This window comes from Mesocricetus auratus, unplaced genomic scaffold (genome assembly GCF_017639785.1).
Source record: "Mesocricetus auratus isolate SY011 unplaced genomic scaffold, BCM_Maur_2.0 Super-Scaffold_100004, whole genome shotgun sequence".
NCBI lineage: Eukaryota > Metazoa > Chordata > Mammalia > Rodentia > Cricetidae > Mesocricetus > Mesocricetus auratus.
In genome coordinates this window covers 57,196,467-57,219,635 of record NW_024429189.1, presented here as the reverse complement: position 1 = coordinate 57,219,635, position 23,169 = coordinate 57,196,467, and the positions used below count along the sequence as shown (strand labels likewise).

The 23,169-nt window shown below is 36.0% G+C and overlaps 1 protein-coding gene across 1 annotated transcript; it reads left to right on the top strand.

The window, feature by feature from the left end:
• Positions 1-918: 918 nt before the first annotated feature.
• On the top strand, positions 919-1,878 carry LOC101833892 (olfactory receptor 4C15-like). Its single transcript, XM_005064981.3, has one exon. It carries the CDS (start codon positions 943-945, stop codon positions 1,876-1,878), a length of 936 nt encoding a protein of 311 aa, XP_005065038.1. The 5' UTR covers positions 919-942.
• Positions 1,879-23,169: the final 21,291 nt, after the last annotated feature.

Sequence of the window (23,169 nt, the reverse complement as noted above, 5' to 3'; positions counted from 1 at the left end):
GCATAAGGACTAAGTAGACTATGCTTCAACCTTTAGAGGGCAAAAGAGATTAGAAAGAATCTTCCTTTCCTGAGGTTCTTACAAAAGAGAGCAATGTCACTCTTCACCTTGTTTATTTGGTCGAAACATCATGCTAATGCTTGTATCTCTAAAGTCCCAGATTGAGCATCTTTGTTTGTTTGTTGATAACCTCTTCAAAGTTAATACATACAAACCACTATGACATACTGCTGACTAAACCTGTGAATTCAAGTTTACAACAATTGCTTTTTTGTAGTATTTCACTTATCCATTTTGAAAACAGGATAAGTTAATAAAGTTCTTGTTATGTTATATAATGTTGAATTTTGTGAAATTTACATTTCAGCATATGCATAATAATGAGTGCTGCATATGTTCACAAAGAATTTTAGGTTTTATAAAGAATAGACTGAGTTACAGCAAGTTCTGATAACCTCAAACTTTTACAAACATTTAAGATGAATCTACAATTTTGAAGAGTGACCTAAAATATTTTCCCTCTTCCATTGGTGGATGAGGCAGTGAACTGACCTGTCAATAAGGACTTACATTCTATTCTTGATTTGTATCTAGAATGCTTTAAAATGCGTTTCAATGTTTCACTTCAAGAATCCCATATGGACTGCTGAAAGCTGACCCTTCAAAGATAGGTTTTTGCCTATATTTGAAGGGTCACCAAAGTTGACATTTCAACTCTAATATTTTAAATGTAAATATTTTAAGCAAATAATAATTCATCTCAACTTTATTAGTACATGTTATGCAATTATACATTTAAAAATTAACATTCTTTTCTTAATGGTAAAACAATCAAGGAAACACAAACTTATACATGATGATTATATAAACTTTAACGAGTTATTCTTTTCTATAATTTCAGATTTACATGAAAAATTTTATTTCAAAATCCTCTTGAGTGTAATGTATAACCAGAGCTTTGTCACTGAGTTCATACTCCTTGGGCTTTCACAGAACACAAAAGTTGAGAAAATATTGTTTGTTATATTTTTGTTAATCTACCTTGCAACTATTTGGGGCAACATGATAATAGTGGTTACAATTATCTACAGTCCCAAACTGCTTGCTTCCCCCATGTACTTCTTCTTGATATTCTTGTCATTGCTGGATGCATGCACTTCTTCTACTGTCACACCCAAGATGATTGCAGACTTCTTCTATGAAAGGAAGACCATTTCCTTTGAATGGTGCATGACACAACTATTTGCTATCCATTTCTTCACTGGGATAGAGGTGATTATTTTGTCAGCCATGGCCTATGACCGCTATGTAGCCATTTGTAAGCCCTTGCACTACACTTCGGTCATGACCCGGCGGCTCTGTGGCATTTTGGTGACAATATCATGGGCAGGAGGGTTTTTGCATTCTACTGTACAAATTATCTTCACTTTGCAACTGCCTTTATGTGGACCCAATGTCATTGATCATTACATGTGTGACTTGTTCCCATTACTGAAGCTTGCCTGTACAGATACACATATATTTGTCATTTTAGTGTTTGCTAATAGTGGGTCCATCAGCATCATAATCTTCTGTATTTTGCTTGTCTCCTATGTTGTCATATTGTACTCTCTGAGAGCCCACAGTTCTGAAGGGCGACTTAAAGCTCTCTCCACCTGCGGGTCCCACATTACTGTTGTGCTTTTGTTCTTTATCCCATGCTTTTTAATATATGCACGACCTACATCTGCCTTCTCTTCTGAAAAGAATGCATTTGTGTTTGCCACCATCATGACACCACTTCTGAATCCTATGGTTTACACTTTCAGGAATAAGGAAATAAAAAATGCCATCAGGATAATGTGGAAAAGACTCTTAATGGTTTCTAATGTTCATTAAAATACTACACTTCCAGTGCTGGGTAAAAGCATTTGTTGTGCAAACATTAGTAATTTTTTTCTGATTCCTACCACCTGTGTCAAAAATCATTCATGGTTGCACACACTTATCAGAATACTGGTGAAGTGAGGTATGGTAGAGCTCAAAGGCTCTTTTGAAAATCAGTGAAGTGAATGACTTAAGGAAATGAAGTGGAGAGCAATAAATAGACACAGTTGATGACTTCTTTTGATTCAGCATGCATCTGGACAGATACATACATCATCTTCCTTACATTTATATACCCATATTCACACTATTAACACAGGTCCACACAGACACAGAGAGAGACGCACACACACACACACACACACACATATTGGAATCAATAATCACATTTCAAAAACTATTCTAAAACTCAAAAAATCACTATTTACAAGGAAATATATTTATTAATTAGTTTTTCTTCTGAAAAACATGGCATCATTTTCTATAGGATGCACTATCAATGTGGTGGGAAAACTGTTGCTGAGATCACACTTTCAAAATAAATTGATTAATGAGCATTAACCCATGAAAGTTATAGCCACTTTAATTTTATACTTTCAGAATTTCAGTGATTTTTTTAACTATTGGAAGAGAAAATTGACTCACTAAATTAATGTGTTTTTCAAATGTGGAGAAGAAACATATGGAAATGCTCTGAAATAACAAGCATCTCTGTGTGACACTATGAAACCTTAGAACCAGGAAATGCTTAGGATCATAGATAGGTAAAGCCTGAAGTGTTGCTGGATCATATAAACACATATAAAGTTGACTTTATTCATGCCTGAAGGAAAATTTGAGTTATATTTTGAGTTTCTAAAGAAATTAGAAAATCTTAATTTCCATTGGATGTTGTGGCTACCCAATTTAAATGAATTCTGTATCCTGATTCCATAGGAAAAACCCTTGTTAAAGCATAAACCATAGGCAAGTAAGATTAGTACGTAAGTTATTCAGAAATTCAGTACAAGTCCCCCATTATTTACAGAGAATTTAGGAGGAAGCATATCAGATAGATAAATAAATAGATAGATAGGTAGATAGATACATAGAGAGGGTATTATGTAAATGAGTAATTTTTACATCATTTCCTCCATTTATGCTCCCTTAAATTCCTTCCATGCTTCTCATTCATTCTGAATGCATGTCTTTCATTCTTTAATTGTTATTGTTACACACACATGGAGAAACACACACATTGTTTATACAACAAATATGTTTATACAGACTGTTGAATTCATATAGTGATGCTTATATATAAATATGTGTTTGGGACTGACTTCTTGGAACTAGGTAATGTATTGTAGTCTCATCCTTGGAGAATACTTGTTCCCCATATTTTAAATTTCTTAACTTTTTGTATCCATGTGAAAAATTACACTCTATAATTATCAATTGATATCAGTAATAAAAGTTATATTCTTTTATGTCCTTTTTTCATTTTCTTCTTTCATTTGTTAACTTATTGAGACAGGGTTTCTCTGCATAAGCTTTGCAGTCCTGAAACTCACTATGTAGACCAGGCTGGCCTAAAATTCACAGAAATTTGCTTTCCTCTACCTCCCAAGTGCTGGGATTAAAGGAGTGCACCACCTTTCTCAGTACTTTATATTTTCTTATACTCAGGTTAATATTCAGGAAATTAATTGAATATATCACACTTTCTCCCTTTAACTGAAAACTCTAACCTTCCAAGGTAATTTTGTCATATTTGGGAAATGCCAGCCAATATATACATTTTATTTGTCAAGAAATTTAAAAACCAACTCAAATTTTCTACCATTTACAGATGAACACACCATAACAATGTATTCAGTAGTAAATGCTAGTACTTTTAGTGAACTCTCCTCAATTTTATATGCCAGAGCTGAGATATAAAAATGTGTATGAAGTTTTATTATTTCCATTAGAAATTGTATGCATGAAAACTACAGGTTGTTTACAAAACAATACATGAACAATTAAATTTCTGTGCTTTCCTGCTCTTCTCATAGCAAATGCAACGTCTTAAAGTCCTTGCCCTCCCCATAGGTGTTTTGTCTTGTTAGTTCTTATTTTCCTATGAATTAGCTTAAGATATGAAGATCTAATATAAGTGTATTAGGTGTTTATGGAAGTTGTTAATGCCGAGATTGAAATAAAACTGTGAAATAAAATACTGAACACACTAAACAAGCATCTCATTTTGTTCCTTTATATATCACATTAAAACATTATTTTATTTTCCTAACTCCAGTTGCACAGTTGTAGACTCTAGCAGTGCTGTGCCAGAAGAAAAGAAGTTACAGTTTATCTGTGAAATAAAAATGCTATTTATCCGTTTTTACTCGTACTCATTTAAAGATCATAATCTGGTAAGATTCTCTTATAATTTACTGTATAAAATTCTCATGGGGACTATGACACACACAGGTTCAAAGTAGATAGATCCCTGCTTTGATAATTTTTGAAATTATAACTATATCATTTTCCCTTCCATTTCTACGCTCCAAACACTACAATACCCTCCTTTTGCTTTCTTTCATGTTCATGTCCTCGTTTATCATTGATTTTATGCATATATCTATTTTATATACATACATACGCCTAAATATAACACAATCAATTTGTAAAATGCTATTTGTATATATGTTTTCAGGACTCAATATTGGGTATTATATAACTAGTTGGTAAGGTCTTCCCTGGGGAACATGATTTCTACTATGCTTAGCCTTCCTTAGGTGCCTGTAGTTTAGAGGCTGAATAGTCTTTCCCCATCCACTTTGACATACATATTTTTTGACCTAGTTTAGTTTTTGCTTTTGTAGTCATATTGGTATGATTTTGTGAATATAAGTCCCTGATCTGGATCTTACAATATTTCTGTCTACTTTATTGCATTGTTCCCTGAATCCTAGGTGCTGAAAATTATTTTATACGTATATCCACTGGGTCTGGCCTCAATAAATCTTCATTATCGTCAGCTTTTGTTATGTCAAAAAGAGAAGCTTCCATTGAATAATCAGGGATACCCTTATCTGTGGATATAATGACAATGCTATTCTGTTTTGCAAAATTGTGTTGTAGAGTCTCCTCTTAGATTAATGACACTGTAGCCAAGGGTATTCGGGAGGTTTTGATACCAGCATAATATATGGCTTTTTGAGCAGGGATTATGTTCAATTAGAGATTTGTAGGTTACTGCACATATTATCTCACCACTACTGCATCCATCCTTTCTGTAATTTCTTATGTTGGTCATTGTGGTTCATGAGCGTTATAGCTTGGTAGGACAATTGGTTGCTTTCCTATTTTGGAAGTTTGCATTGTGCCTTCTGGTACCATTAAAACTAGTTTTCAGAGACGAGATATTTATGTCAGTTCAATTCGGTGTCTCTGAGCCCTGTGTCCTAAGTACAATGATATCTTCAGCAATAGGGACTCACCTCCCACATCTGGGGGAGGGGGGGTTAGGGAATAAGGAATATACATTGTGTTTTTTTGAGTTTCTTGGACAATTCTAAACAACAAATGCAATGAGGGCTTTTCATGACTATTGTTGGGGATTTTTGTTAGTTGGTCTTTGGTTCTTGGAGAGATTATTGTCAGCTCTGGTGAGAAAATTTCATTTAAACAATGTATGCCTATTCATATAGAACATTGTGTATTATATTATTTAGATAGATAGTTAATAACATGATCCCTTTTGAATTTTTTCAGGAATCCTTATTGTTGTTTAACCCTCTCCATCTCTCTCTTGTATTTATATACTTTTACAAGTCATTAGAGCCCACCTTTTCAGATATATATATATATATATATATATATATATATATATATATATATAGAGAGAGAGAGAGAGAGAGAGATAATTTATTGAAAGAATTTCTGAAGGGAAGACAATTGGATGTACAAGGAAATGGGCTACTTATAATAGCAATACCATGAGTGACATCTTACAAATTTATCTCTCTGTATTATAATAGTAAGATATGAGAAGGAAGATGTTGGTGAATATGTATAGTATGTATAGTAATTTCATATAAATTTCAACCATTTTGTTGTAAATCACTATTTTCTCAAATAAAGTTGTATTTTAAAAATGATTGATAAATACTTTTTTCTCAATGTTAAATTATATCCAGTCAGTAATTTCTCATCTTTTTCTATATAGGTATTCTTTGAAATTTTCATAGAGTATATTTATTAAATGTTTTCCTGATTCCACTTTTTTCTGTTCTTCATGTATGTTTTCACATGATTTGTCCTCATTTCCTGGTTCCTTGATTATGACACCTATTTCACACCTGATCAAGTAAAGAAGATTCTTTAAAATGAACTTTCCTTTCACAGTCCTCTTTAGAATCATGAAAACCAGAGCTTTGCCACCTAGTTCCTATTGTTTGCCTTCTACAGAATCCAGAAGTTGGGAAAACATGATTTTTGACATGTTTATGGATTGGGTGAAGAATACAATTATTAGGGAGCACACACGACCGTCTATAGTCTTACATTATTGAGCTATAGCATTGGATTACTGGGTTATCCCATGATACTTCTTGTCCATCTAGGATGAATTCATTTCTTCGGTTTCCACAACAAAGACTTTTGTAGAGTTCTGTGAGGGGAAGTACTCTTGTACATTTCACAAATTATTTTATGTACCTTCCTTTACTGTGTTAGTAGTAAATTTCCAAATATCCATGGAACATGACAGCTATTGGCCATTTGAAAGACCTAGCACTACTCTTCCATCATGAACCAAAGATTCTGTGTCTTCCTTGTAGGAATAGCTTGGGTAGAGGAATTTTTTTCTATCATATAGACTAATTTACAACTGCCTTTCCTTGAACCCAATACCAATGATCATTACATGTGTGATTTGCTCCTGTTACTGATGCTTACTTGCACAGGCATACACATTTTTGTCATGTTGGTCAGTGACGATAGTGAGTTCATTTGTATTCAATAGTGCGTTCGTCTTCTTATTGTTTGTCTACTATGATGTCACCATTTTCTCTCTGAGAGCCTATGGTTCTGAAGGGCATTGCAATGTGATCTCCACTTGTGGTTCCCATACCCCTTTTGTAGTAGTTTCATTTTATGCTCCTTCCATATTGATTTATGGACTAACTAAGTCAGTGTTCTCCTTTAAGGAAACATGTTTAAATGTGCTGTTGTCCTGAAATCATTGCTCAATGCTATGGTTTATTTCTTCAGTGAAAAGGAAATCAAGAGTGACATCAAGAAAACTGGGAAAACACTGATAATTCTTTATGATAAGTATTCAAATGCTATACTTACAAAGTTGGGGAGATGTTTCACTGTGTAGGAGCACATGCTTCACAAGTATGAGAGATTGAGTTTGGAGAGCCAGACTCCAGATCAAAGATAGACATGGCAGCGTACCTTTAATGCAGGGATGCAGGAGTACAGAAATTCCCCAGGGGTTCACAGGGCAGCTAATCTGTCAGGAACACAGTAAGCTTAAGGTTAAAACTTGTGTAAATACATGGATATAGTTAGTGCCCTTATCTGGGCTTGTACATGTGATATATTTGTTGCCTTGTACATGTGAGTGTTTACTAACTAGAGCATACAAAACATATAAAAAACAAAGGACATTAAACATATAAAACTCATTGTCAAGAATAAAGAGCCAATACCTATTTATACAAGCACATTATACTTGAATCACTATTGATAAATAGAGCACATTGATTCCCATAGAAGATATTTATGTTGGAAGTTAGTGGAATCAAATTGAAGACCCAGACATAAAATCACTATCTAAGGACATTTAATATTTGGTAGGAGGCCAGAAACACAGATGTGGAAAAGACAGCTTCTACAGCAAATGTTTCTGATGAAATTTGATGGCCGCATGCACAAGAAAAAAATAGATCCATGCATATTACCCTGCAAAAAAACTTAAGTTCAAATGGATGTAAAGCCTCAAAATAAAACAGATATACTGAACCTGACAAAAGAGAAAGTGTGGATTGCCACTGAATTCATTGGTACAGGTAAAAAATTTATGAATTTATGAAGAGAACAATGTTAGTACAGATAATAAGATAAACAGTTAGTAAATGAACCTTCATGGCACTGAGAAGCTTCTGCACTGTCATTTGTACAAAGCTACAGTCTCCAGAATAGGAAAAGAGTTTTATCAATTTGACCTCCACCAAAGGTATAATACCCCCAACACATAAAGAACTGAGGAAAACAAATATCTTAGGATTTATATATCTGTGAAGAAATATCATGCCCAAAACTCAAGTTGGGATCTATACCTTAGCATTGCTGTTCATCCCTGAAGATACTCCTGACAGGAGTACAAACAGGGAAGGCTGCTAGAGTCAGCAGCTGATGCAGATGGAATAGAAAGATGTTGATTAATGGTTTGCTTCCCCTGGATTGCTCTGTCTGGTTTCTTACAGAACCCAGGACCATCAGAGATGGCACCACCCACTATGGACTGGAATATCTTCCAGTGATCACTAAATTTAAAAGCATCTTTGTATATACCTGAATCTCCTGGTACTTCCTCGATCAAACAAGCAGGACTTGAACTCAGAGGTCATCTTGCCTCTGCCTCCCATGTAATGCAATTAAAGGCATGTGCCACCACCACCTGGATAATAATCAGAATTTTTTAATCATTTTTATTTTAATTTTAAATAGCTTGTTTTACATGTTGATCCCAGTTCCCTCTCCCTCCCCTCTTCCCGCTATCCCCTTCCCCCTCTCTCCCACCCTATTGCCAAATCCTTCCACATAGGGGATATCTAGAGTCTGTCATTTTACCCTTGGTAGGGTCAAGGCACTCCCCTAAGAGTCCAGGCTGAGAGAGCATCTCTCTTTGTGCTATAGGCACATGAAGACAGTTTGTACACCAGGGATAGACACTGATCCACAGTTCAGGGCCCCATAGGTTGCCCAGGCCTTCTCACTGACACTCACATTTGGGGGGTCCAGATCAGTCCCATGCTGGCCTCCCCACTGTCGGTCTGGGGTCCAAGAGCACTCCCCTGTACAGATCAGCTGTCTCTGCTGGTTTTGCCAGCCCATTCTTTGCCAATTTGCTCATCACTCCTCTCTCTCTGGCACTGGGTTCCTTGGGTTCAGTTAAGTGATTAGTTGTGTGTTTGCCTCTGCTTCCATCAGTCACAGGATGAAGGCTCCCGGATGGTTATAGACATCAAGTTCATTATCAGGAATGGGCATTCGAGGTGGTCCCTCCACTATTGCTTAGCTTGCCAATTGATGTTATACCTTTAGATCACTCGAGGTCACTCTGGTGCCTGATCTGTCTTCTATCCTATGATTCCCTCTTCCCCCTATTCTACCCCCACCCCCTCAACTTCCTGTTCCCCCATGACCAACTCCCTTCCTCTTTACCCCCTCTATTCTTCCCAGGTCCCACTCCCCCCAACCCCTCGCCATGTTCCCCATCCATTCAGAGGATCTTGTCTCCATCCTCTTCTCTTGGGTACTATGCATAAATGCATATCTTTTAGGTTCTTTCCTGTTTCCCAGACTCTCTATTTGTGGAAGTGCAGACTGGTACTATCCTGATCCATATCTAAAATCCATATATGAGTGAGTACATACCATGTTTGTCTTTTTGCGACTGGGTAACCTCACTCAGGATGGTTTCTTCCAGTGCTATCCATTTACCTGCGAATTTCAAGATTCCATTGTTTTTTTCTGCTGAGTAATACTCCATTGTGTAAATGTACCACATTTTCTCTATCCACTCTTCAGTTGAGGGGCATCTAGGTTGATTCCAGGTTCTGGCTATTACAAATTATGCTGCTATGAACATAGTGGAGCAGATGCCCTTGTTGTATGAACCTGCCTCATTTGGATAAATGCCTAAGAGTGGAATTACTGGGTCTAGTGGTAGATTAATTCCCATTTTCCTGAGGAATCTCCATACTGATTTCCAAAGAGGCTGTATGAGTCGGCATTCCCACCAGCAGTGGAGGAGTGTTCCTCTCTCTCCACATCCTCTCCAGCATAAATTGTCTTCGGTGTTTTTGATTCTAGCCATTCTGACAGGAGTAAGATGGTATCTCAGAGTTGTTTTTGATTTGCATTTCCCTGATGGCTAAGGATGTTGAGCACTTTCTTAAGTGTCTCTTGGCCATTTTAGCCTCCTCTACTGAGAATTCTCTATTTAGCTCTGTACCCCACCTTTCAAGTGGATCCTTTGGTGTTTTGGAGACTTGTTTCTTGAGTTCTTTGTAAATTTTGGAGATTAGCCCTCTGTCAGATGTAGGGTTAGTGAATATCTTTTCCCATTCTGTGGCCTGCCTTTTTGTCTTTTTGACTGTGTCCTTTGCCTTACAGAAGCTTTTTAGTTTCAGAAGGTCCCATTTGTTAATTGTTGATCTCAGTGCCTGTGCCACTGGTGTTATGTTTAGGAAGTTGTCTCCTGTACCAACTCGTTGAAGAGTATCTCCCACTTTCTCTTCTAAAAGTTTCAGTGTGGCTGGATGTATGTTGAGATCTTTGATCCATTTGGACTTAAGTTTTGTACAAGGTGATGAACATGGATCTATCTGCAGTCTTCTGCATACCAGTACCCAGTTATGCCAGCACCATTTGTTGAAGATGCTATCTTTTTTCCACTGCACAGTTTTAGCTTCTTTGTCAAAAATCAGGTGTTCATAGGTGTGTGGGTTAAAATTAGGGCTTTCGATTCGGTTCCATTGGTCTACCTGCCTATTTTTGTGCCAATACCAAGCTGTTTTCAGGACTATAGCTCTATAATAGAGCTTGAAGTCAGGTATGGTGATGCCTTCTGAAGTTCCTTTATTGTATAGGGATGTTTTGGCTATCCTGGGCCTTTTGTTTTTCCATATAAAGTTGATTAATGTTCTTTCCAGGTCATTGAAGAATTGTGATGGAATTTTGATAGGGATTGCATTGAATCTATAGACTGCTTTTGGCAAGATTGCCATTTTTATTATGTTGATCCTACCAATCCAAGAGCATGGGAGATCTTTCCATTTTCTGGTATCTTCTTTGATTTCTTTCTTCAAAGACACAAAGTTCTTGATATACAGGTCTTTCACTTCCTTGGTTAACATTATCCCCAGATATTTGATGCTGTTTTTGGCTATTGTAAAAGGTGATGTTTCTCTGATTTCTTTCTCAGTCACTTCATCATCTGTATATACTAGGGCCACTGATTTTTTTGAGTTTACCTTGTATCCTGCCACATTGCTGAAGGTGTTTATCAGCTCTAGGAGTAACCTTGCAGAGTTTTTTGGGTCACTTATGTAAACTATCATATCATCTGCAAATAGTGAAAGTTTGACTTCTTCTTTTCTTATTTGTATCCCCTTTATCTCCTTTTGTTGTCTTATTGCTGTAGCTAGAACTTCAAGTACAATATTGAAGAGATATGGAGAGAGTGGACAGCCTTGTCTTGTTCCTGATTTTAGAGGAATTGCTTTGAGTTTCTCTCCATTTAGTTTGATGTTAACTGTTGGTTTACTGTATATTGCTTTTATTATATTCAGGTACGTTCCTGTTATCCCTGATCTCTCTAGGACCTTTATCATGAAGGAGTGCTGGATTTTGTCAAAGGCTTTTTCAGCATCTAGTGAGATGATCATGTGGTTTTTCTTTCGCAGATTGTTAATATGGTGGATTACATTGATAGATTTTCTAATGTTGAACCATCCCTGCATTCCTGGAATGAAGCCTACTTGATCATGGTGGATGATTTTTCTGATGTATTCTTGAGTCCGGTTTGCAAGTATTTTATTGAGTATTTTTGCATCAATGTTCATGAGGGAAATTGGTCTATAGTTCTCTTTCTTAGTTGTGTCTTTGTGTGGCTTGTGTATCAATGTAATTGTAGCCTCGTAGAAAGAGTTTGGCAGTGAGCCTCCTGCTTCTATTGTGTGGAATACTTTGCCGAGTATTGGAATGAGCTCTTCTTTGAATTTCTGGTAGAATTCTGCACTGAAGCCATCTGGGCCTGGGCTTTTTTTGTTTGGGAGACTTTTGATGACTGCTTCTATTTCATTAGGGGTTATAGGTCTGTTTAGATTATTTATCTGTTCTTGATTTAGTTTTGGCAAGTGATATCTATCCAGGAAATTGTCCATTTCCTTTAAATTTTCAAATTTTGTGGAGTACAGATTTTAAAGTATGCCCTGATGATTCTCTTGATTTCCTCAGAGTCCGTTGTTATGTCCCCTTTTTCATCCCTGATTTTGTTAATTAGCATGTTCTCTCTCTGTCTTTTGGTTAGTTTGGACAGAGGTTTGTCTATTTTGTTGATTTTCTCAAAGAACCAACTCTTTTTTCATTGATTCTTCTCAGTGTTTTCCTGGTTTCTACTTGATTGATTTCAGCCCTCAATTTGATTATTTCCTGGCATCTGTTCCTCCTGGGGGAGTTTGCTTCTTTTTGTTCTAGAACATTCAGCTGTGCTATTAATTCTCTAGTATGACTGTTCTCAAGTTTTTTCATGTGGGCACTTAGTGCTATAAACTTTCCTCTCAGCACTGCTTTCAAAAATTACCATAGATGGAGAAAACAAAATATTCCATGACAAAGCCAGTTTTAAACAATACGTATCCATGAATCCAGCTCTACAGAAGATGCTAGAAGGAAAACCTAGAGCCAAGGAAGATAACTACATTCACAAAGACACAGGCAATATATAATCATACTTTACAAAACACCAAAAGAAAAAGGGAGGAGAAACTACACAAAATAACTTCACTAACAATAAATCAAGCGCAGACAAGGATCACCAATCAATGGTCATTAATATCCCTCAATGTCAACGGCCTCAACTTGCCTATAAAAAGACACAGACTAGCAGAATGGATACGAAGACAGAACCTTTCCTTCTGCTGCACACATCTCAACACCAAAGACAGACGTTATCTCAGAGTAAAGGGCTGGGAAAAGATCTTCCAATCAAACGGCCCCAAGAAACAAGCGGGCGTAGCAATCCTAATATCTAACAAATTAGACTTCAAATTAAAATCAATCAAAAGAGATGAAGAAGGGCACTTCATATTCATCAAAGGAAAAATACATCAAGACGAAGTCTCGATTTTAAACATCTACGTCCCAAATACAAAGGCTCCTACATTCGTGAAAGAAATATTACTAAAGCTCAAAATGCACATAAAATCTCACACACTAATAGTAGGAGACTTCAACACTCCGCTCTCACCGCTAGACAGGACCTCCAGACAGAAACTAAACAAAGAAACAAAAGAATTAATAGAAGTTTTGACCCAACTGGGTTTAACAGACTTCTATAGAACACTCCACCCAAATACAAAGGGATATACCTTCTTCTCGGCACCACATGGAGCCTTCTCTAAAACTGACCACATAATAGGAAACATAGCAAATCTCCACAGATACAAAAAAATTGGAATAACCCCCTGCATCTTATCAGACCACCATGCATTAACATTAGAATTCAACAATAACACAAATCACAGAAACCCTACAAACTCATGGAGTTTGAACAATGCACAATTGCACCATCCCTGGGTAAAGGAACAAATAAAAAAAGAAATTAAAGACTTCCTCGATTTCAATGAGAATGAAGACACAACATAATAATCAGAAATTTTAAACAAATTATGTTCATCAACAAATTAGTACATAAAGAGAATGTGGTATACATAACTGAATATTACTCAGACATTAAAAAAATCACACCATGATATTTACATGCAAATGTTTCAAACTAAAACAAAATCATAATGAGTGAGGTATCCCAGATACAGGAAACCACATGCTGTATATATTTGCTTTTATATGGATATTACTGTTGAGTTAATGATAACTAATCTATAGTCTGTAGAATCATAGATGGTAGGTATAGAGTAAGACACTAGAGGGAAAATATATAAATCTCATTGGGAAATGAAAATAGAAAATTATGGATGGATTGAAAGACTTTGAATGGGATAATAAGTGGGAATAATGAAGGGACTAAGGGAGAAGACTAATATTAAGGTATATTTGAAGGACAGTTTGAAATGTAATATAATAGAAGCTTCCTAAAAGATATACATATGTGAAAGCAATCTAAATGAAATTGCCATAATTGTGGAAGTGAGATTCCCAATTGGACATCACTTGTCATCAACTGAAAGTTCCAGAAGTAGGATTACATCTAATTGAGTTCTTAGACAAAGGGATAATAGGTTGGTCTCTGCAAACTCACAGCAATGTCCACTGCAGAAGACAGCATCTACACAAGTCATTGAACACAGAGAAGACAAAATGGTAACACTTAGAGCCTTTACCAGGCCTTCCACAAATCCTTTGATCTATGATAGTGTCCTGTCTACAAACATAGTAGAGCACTGGTGGCACAGACCTTCAGGGAATAACCAGCCAGTAAGTGATCAGACTTATGAACCACTATACGGGATGTAACACATACCCAACATTGCTTGAGTGACCAAGAACCTGAGACTAGATATTCCCAGGGACCTAGGTCCAAACTACTCTACAAAAGTAAAAAAAATATAGTGATAAAATGACTCACAATGATATTCCAATATACTCATAGATTAGTGCCCTCTTCACTCATCATCAGAGAAGTTTCATCCTGTAGCATATCAGAACAAACATGGAAAGATACTATATAGAATATGAGAGATCTTGGAACACTCATGCCCAAACATGATGTCTCTGTAAAATGCATTTTCTCAGAGTTCAGGAAACCTGTGAAAAAAAAAGCAGAATGAATTTAAAATCCAGAAGTGGAGGATACATCAAGAAAACAATATCCTCTAAATCACCAAAAAAAAGGAAAAAAAAGCTCATATTAACTCACCAAGATAGAAGCAACATGCATCGGGCCTGCATGAGTCTTTACTAGGTCCTCTGAATATATATTATGACTTCCAGATTAGTGTGCTTATGGGACTCATAAATGTGAAAAAGTGTGTATCTGACTTTCCTGTCTTCTCTTGGGTTATTTTCCTTCTTTTGGTTTGTCTTATTTTCATATGTGAATTTGTAGGGTGTGGAGAAAGTGGTCAGGGAGGAGAAGAAGGATGAAAACCATGATCAGAATGAATATATTTTGCAAACCAAATGCCCAAATATTTATAATTACTGAACCCTGTTGCTTCTGAGTAGTTCCTTCTATAGTTTCCTGCTCCTTATTTATTTATTTTTATTCATTTTATACACCAACCACAGTTCCCACAGTTCCCTTTCCTTCCTATTCTCTCCCTTCCCTTTACTTCCCCCTAACCCACTCTCATTACTCTCATTTACCTCAGAAGGGGTAAAACCTCCCCATAGGTCATCAACAAAATCTGGTGCATTCATTTGAGGCAGGACCACACCCTGCATTAAGTATCATCTGAGTAATTTTACAATATAATTGTCAAAAGAAGATAAAAATAAATACAGAAAGACAGGATTATAAATCAGTGAAAATTTATGTGATATAAGATAACTGGATGGTGTAGTTGGAGGAGGGACAGAGAGGGTGAGCAATGAAAGTGACATGTAAAACAAGCTATTTAAAATTAAAATAAAAAATGATAAAAAAAGAAAAAAACTAAAAAAAAAAGAAAGTGACATCTTGATAGAGGGAGCCATTGGAGTTAGGAGAAACCTGGTGCTAAAGAAATTCCCATGAGTCCACAAACGTGACCATAGCTAAGACTCCTAGCAATGGTAGAGTGGATCCCTGAACCAACCTTCTCCTGTAATTAGATTGGTGACCACTCAAATTATCTGTATATAATCTTCACCCAGTAATTGATGGAAACAGATGCAGTGACTCACAGTCACATACTGGGCTGAGCTCCTGGAGTCCAGTTGAAGACAAGGAGGAGGGATTATATAAGCAAGGGAGGTCAAGATCACAATGAGGAAACTTACAGAGACAGCTGAAGAGAGCTAGTGTGAACTCATGGACTCTGAACTGAGAGCTGGGGAAGCTATATCACACTTAGTAGTACTTCTGTATGTGGGTGACAGTTGTGTGGAATAGTCTGTTTGTGGGACCCCTGGCAGAAGGACCAGGATTTATCTCTTGTTCATGAAATGGCATTTTGTTGCTCATTCACTATTGTGGGGTATCTTCTTCAGCCTTAAGGCAAGGGGGAGGGGCTTGCTGTTGCCTCTACTTGATATGCCAGACTTACTTTATTCCCCATGAGAGGCCTTACCCTCCTTCAAGAGTGGACGGTATATGTGAGCAGGAAGTCAGAGGAGAAGGGAAGACAGGGAAGGAAGGGGAAGTGTGCTTTGTATGTAAAAGGAATAAAAGTTTTAAAACTGAAAAAACCTTAATGCACACACAAAAAAGATACCTTCCGCAGAGTTGACTGATGTCACAAGTGGCATTGTTTATGTTTTCTTCTTTGTGGCTCTATATTTCTTTATTTATTTAGATGGGCATTTGCTATTTATTACTTATATATTGTCTAGACTTTTAAAATTCTATTTGTATGAATGTTATGCCTTCCTGTGTACATGTGCATCATCTGTGTGCATGGTACCCAATGAGCTCAGAAGAAGACTTTGTAGCCTCTCCCAGTAGAGTTACAGGTGATTTTAAGCCATTATGAGGATGCTATGAATCAAACGCTGTAGTGTGATATCCACCCCCTACAACGTACCTGTAGCACTGATCAGGTCCGTTTGGGCATGGTCACAGGTGCAGAGGTGATGGAGGGTAGGGCTAGGTTGGGGTCAAAGGCCCAGGTCACTCTCTCAGTTGCTTCCAGACAGGTCACAGAGAGAAGCTAATAATAATAAATAAGATTAGCTACTCCGTACCTATGGTGGATAGTCTTATAATGCAGGAAGTTAGGAATAATTTTGTTTGTTATGTGGTTGGGATTTTAGAATAGGATTTATGACTATCTTACTGACAAACTGCCAACACAAGCAGATAATTTAAAGATTCCTACTTTGCTGAGGAGCATGCCAAACACACTATGACCTATGGGCCAAGAATCAGGCAGCGAGTTGTCTCTGTCCATTCTAGAGTTTATATATGATCCTTCTGTGGTCTTTGATGGATTTCAAGACAGATAGTCATGGTTATAGTTTCCCTTAGTTATGATAAAAGATAAGTCACACTTAACACTTTAGACTCACAAAGATAGGATAGATAAAATATTTTCTTTAAATCTTGCTAAATGTTATTGGACTAAATATAATTATAATTACTAAATATAATTATAATTCTTGCTTAATAACTGTTCTGTTATATTTAATTTGCCTATGTTAAAGTTAAAACATTTCTTTTTATTTAGACAGAAAAGAGGAGATAATAGGGGAAGTCATCTGTACATGTTTCTCTTATTGGTTGATGAATAATAAAAACACTGTTGGCTAATAGGGAAGCAAGATAGGAGGGCTAGAAGACAAGGAGGATTCTGGGAAATGTAAGTGAGGAGTCACCATGTGATCCCAGGAGGAGAGGACTCATGAGTCTGTTGTTCTCAGTAAGATAAGACCATGTAGAATACCTATATTAGTTGTTATGAGTTAATACTTAAGACAGAGCTAGCCAATAAGAAATCCTAGTTATCAGTCAACAGCTTCTGTTTTCTTTGTTTTTTTTTCAAGACAGGGTTTCTCTGTATTTTTTGGAGGCTCTCCTGGAACTCCCTCGGTAGACCAGGCTGGCCTCAAACTCACAGAGATCCACTTGCCTCTGCCCCCTGAGTGCTGGTATTAAAGGTGTGTGCCACCAAAGCCTGGCTCGGTCAACAGCTTCTTAATTGATAATGTGTCTTGTGTGTTATTTGGGGGCTAAAGTGGGTATAGGACTCAGGCAGCTGGCAGGAAAGAGTACTCATAACAAAACAGAGTTTCTCTCCAAAAGTCACAGTGATCTTAGGTGTTGAGCCATCTTTCCACCACATCTTTCTTTTATAGATTTTATGTTTTGAATTAAAATAATTGTAGATTTTCTATAATATGTATGAATGTTATAAGTATAAACATATTTCTTCTATTATCTTCCCTGAGGGACTTTAAAATATTATTTGTACTTTTTATTCTTTTTTAAAGTATGTTTTTTAATTTAAATTAGAAACATGCTTGCTTCAAACGTGAATCTCAGCTCCCCCCTTCTCCCTCTACTAGGCACACCCCCACCCCCCTACCTCCAGCTCAATCCCCACATCATTCCCCAGGGAGGATGAGGCCCAACTTGGGGGGATCTCCAGAGTCCGTCATTTCATCCAGGGCAGGACCTACGCCCTTCCCCATGTGTCCAGGCTGAGAGGGCATCCCTCCATGTAGAATGGGCTCCCAAAGTTCATTCCTGTGTCATCATAAACACTGATCTACTACCCAAGGCCTCAGAGATTTCTGAGGCCTCCTCACTGACACTACATTCATGGAGTCTGGATCAGTCCCCTGTTGGCCTCTTAGTCATCAGTCTGGGGTTCAAGAGCTCCCCCTTGTACAGTCAGCTGTCTTTGTGGGTTTCACCAGCACGGTCTAGACCGCCTTGATCATCACTCCTCCATCTCTGTCACTGCGTTCCAGAGGGCCAGTTCAATGTTTAGCTGTGAGTATCTGTCTCTGCTTCCATCAGCCACAGGATGAAGGTTCTAGGATGTCACATAAGGTAGTCATCAACCTTATCATCAGGTAGGGGCGATAATTATTTGTACTTTTTATACTGTTTTTTTCATACAAAAATAGGTGCTAAATAATTAAGCAAAGGATAAAAAATTAAGGTTTTATATTTTCTTGTGCTAGCACATTGCTTGTAGTTTAAATTGAGTAAAATATAGAAATTGTTAGCATCTGATTGCTGACCATTACAGTTTTATATGACCAACTGGGTGATGTCAATCATATCCTGTGATTATTCTATGTTGGGACAAAGATGTGGCATTTAAGTTAAAGGAAAACGATTTATTCCTCTTAATTTCATAGACTGTCATACTAGTGCTGATTGAGGACGATTATTCACAATCTTTTCATAAGTTATACTTTTTAAAGTTTGTAAAGAGATAAAAAGAATAGGAATCACTGATTAAGAACTGTACACGTTGGCAGACTATGTGGCTTTTTCTACCTCTGAAATGATCTAAGAGACAAATTTTACGTTTTCCCTTAAGCATATCTATTATGTTTAAATGACCTTTAATATCTTATCACACTTTTTAGGATACAAAATGTCTTTTCACCTCTAGAAGCTCTACTTTTGGTTTTTGACTTATGATACAGGACATAGATTTTGACTCAGGCCTATAACTCCAGCATCTAGGAAGTTAAGAGAGAAAGATTGCTGTGAATTCAAGTTCTACCTGGGCTATGAAATAAAATAGGTATTTCCCCAACACCACCCCAGCAACCAAGCCAGAAATGCCATAGGCACAGATACTCAAGAATTTTATTATAAGTGAAAATATTAAAATAAACATATACCTTTAAGTATAGGCTTTAATAAAATGGTTTTCTTTGAGGAATGGTCTTTGTGTTTTATTTCTCAAACAATCGACAGTCTGCATAGGGATTAATGTAAGGATGCCTTATGAAAGAACCAGTTATCATGTGTTAACCATGAATTTTGCTTAAGCTCAGAAGAGAAAACCTATATTCTAGCTTTTTACAGCACTGTTATTGTTCTAAATATAGTGTTATATGAAATCATAACCAGATAGGAACCTGATCATTCAAAGAAATAATAGCATCCATGGACATATAAAATTCTTATTTAAAAAAGAATATTGAATATGACCAACAAAAATTGCAAAAGTCTCTCTCATGGGAGAATTTAACATTTAGAGAAATTTAAAAGAACCAACTTTTGGAAAAATTAAACTCTATAGCAACATTAATTAAAAAGTATTTTAAACACTCAAGCAAGTGTTCAAGTACAGAAATTGTGTTATAAACTCATGCAGAAAAAAATAATAAAAACTCATGGGAATAAGAATCAGTCTCCCAGGCTGGTGATTTCTTACAGAAACCTCTATAAATCCAGTGACAACAGGGGGAATCCTTGGTTTCTTCATTTTTTTTTCTTGAATCCTGAGACCACACTGATGGCCAGACCCAAAAAGTAATGATAACATGCTTTTTGTAAACTTCCAGAATCTCCGTTTTCTCTCTCTGGTATACAGGGGAGTTGCATGCAATCAGAATTTGGTCACCAATGAACACACCTGTATGCCAGAAGCAGTACGACAAGCAAAGGTGAGACATTTTGGAAATTGTTGATAATCACAAGAGTATGTGTTCGCAGAAAATGACAGAAAGGAGTTTTCTTAGCTATAAACTAATAAATTTATTACCACTAGAAAATAATATTAGGTAAAAATATGTTGGTCTTACATAAATTTACCATAAAGGAGAATTTCAAGTAAATTTTAAATTCATTCCTCTTTGTTGCTGTTACTGTTTTCTCTATGTAGCCTTAGCTGCCCTGGAACTAGCTCTAGTTAACTAGGCATTGCACTCCCAGAGAATTGCCTGCCTCTGCACCCTGAGTGCTGGGATTAAAGGCATACATGTGACACAATTACCTGGCTTTCATGATTGTTCTTTATGATCACAATATTAAGCTTTTCATTTGACATCTATTTAAAAGAACTTTTAGAATGACAGTTTTTTTTTCTACTAACTTCTCTGTTATGCCCATTTTTTACACTTTACAGTTAACAAAGGCATTCCATTATTTACAGATAGATTAATGCTATCAATGTCTCTTCTGCTAAAACGGGTGGGAAGGAAACATTGGGCAATGTGGACAGCAGGACATAGGGAGGCACACTTCTCAAGTTCATTACTCCAGACTATGTGTCAGTGACCACAGTTATACAGTGAGGGACTCTGAGCAAGATCAGAAATAAAGGTTAGATTCTTACATAGCATGATTTTTAGAGAAAAGAAAGCAAAGGAATGTTTGGGTCAAAATACAGAGAAAGTGACTTAGTTCCTTTATGAGAATGCAGAATCAGAAGCTAAAGAGCAAGTGAAAGGTTCAAATGGTTGAGTTTATGGTACTGACATTAATGAAAAGGTTATACTATAAAAACACTCTAAATTTTATTGACCAAGAAATCTATATTTAGGTCTATATTTTAAACACATACTTATTTGTATACAACAACTAATAATGAAAACAAAGGTCATAAGTTTAAAATTGAGAAAGGATAGATATAGGGTATACTATATAGGGAAGAAAGTGAGGGGGAATGATGTAATTATATAATTATACTATAATTTCAAATATAAAATAAATAATTTAAAAAGAAAAAATATTACCATCAGATGCAATATAAGGTTAGACTGATGGTTTCATTTTTTGCCAGTGAAAGCTTTACAAACCTCAGAGCCCCTTACAGAAATATACAGGAAAATAGATTTTGTAGGCTTTAAGCTTAGGTATTTAGTTCATAGAAACAATATCCATACTATAAATAAAGTATTATATTATGTTTTTCCTTCCATATCTTAACTCCATTTAAGTATTTACCAGTGGATAACTAATTTCCTTCTGTTTTTTTCCTAAATTTACTATTAAAAAGCTTAAGGTTTTCATATTACTAATGCTTTAATAAGTGTATTGTCTATATTATTATACTGTAATTTTAATTTGTAACAGTTGTATATAATAGCTAGCTTGTTATGGTATTTTAGATATTTTTGTTTTTGATATTTTTAAAAATTGATTATAATGCAAATTTCCTTCTTTTAACTCTATTTTAGAATATAATTTCTTGGCTGGGATTGCTAAGAATAACAATATAAAAATGCTTGTGTTTCTACATTAGTTTGCTGATTAATTTTCACAAATATTATTTAAGTAGATAATTTTTTAATAATTGGTATGATTTTGAAAATGTGTTTTTTTTTATTCATGGGTAAATGTGTTGGTCTGTTTGATATATGCCCTTTTATGAGGAGTTCACAACAGTTGGAGGAAGGAACTGAGTTCCTGATCTAGAGTTACAGAGATTTATAAAGCCTGCCTTAAGTGCTAGAAACTGTATTCAAGTCCCCGAGAAGAGCAATAAGTGCTCTCAACTATTGAGCCATTTCTCTAGCCCCTAAAATGGTTTTAAACTGACATTTTTTCTTTGACTAATTCAATTATCATAAAACTATGTATACTCTTTAAATATTCAATGTTCTTTACTAAAATCTTTTTATTGATTGTTTATAGAATGTGTTGATAGAAACACATTCTCTCTCTTTCTCTCTCTCGTGTGTGTGTGTGTGTGTGTGTGTGTGTGTGTGTGTGTGTGTGTGTGTAGAGAGGATACATGGTAGCTTTGGAGCCTGTACTAGGAAAAGCTCTTTTGACCAGGCTGCCTCTGTCTTCCTAGTGGTGGGATTAAAGGCATGTACAGCCACCTACAGACACAATCTGATATTTGAAGTTATCCTAGGCTAAGTGGTGTGTTAGTGTCTAGCCTGGACTGCATCATATTTTGTCACCCCCTCATTCTACCACCACTTGTCCTCATCACAAAATAGAGATCTACCCCTTTGTCTTTCACGGACCCAAAACTGTGAAGTCTGATAGTTCAATAAATTGCACAAGGCCTTGTTGTTTAATAACAGAAAGTAAGCTGTTATTCTTGCTACTTCACATTCTGTTTAGTCTCCTTTTATATTATCACATGACGATAAAAAAGGCAAAGGACATAACTCACATAGGTTTAAATGATTCAGATACTCTGCTTCAGTGTGATTACCTTTGTCAATATCATGAAATTAGCATGAACAAACCATACTTAAATCAACACTTTATTTATATCTAGCTTAATTTTGAACTACACCCCTTTTATATTGTCAGAATAAATCTATATCACTCCCTATTCTTTGGTCAATTTTGTTTTCAGTGGTTTAAAATCATAACACAATGGGATCATAAACCATGACTACATAATATTTATTGTCCAAAGTGGATGTGTAAATATGAGTTTAGAAACTAGATTCCTTGACAAATGATGGTAATGTTTTGTTTGCAACAAACAAGCATTGGGTATCTTTATTATAATTAGGAAAATGAAGCTACATTCACTTAATTTTCAAATTAACTTAGGGCTGGTTTCTTTGAAATCTCTCTGTTTTCTTCTTACAGGAAGGCTCTCGTAGGAGTAGCTGACTACCACCACTAATTTTAAAGAGCATGAGAAGGTATTGTGCATCGAAACTGTTAAGTTCTCTGAATCTTATAAAAAATTTACTGTGTGAATATATATGAAGAAAAGAAATTGTCAATTTTGACCACATGTGAGGATATGAGGATGAAGTATTTTTACTTCTTTC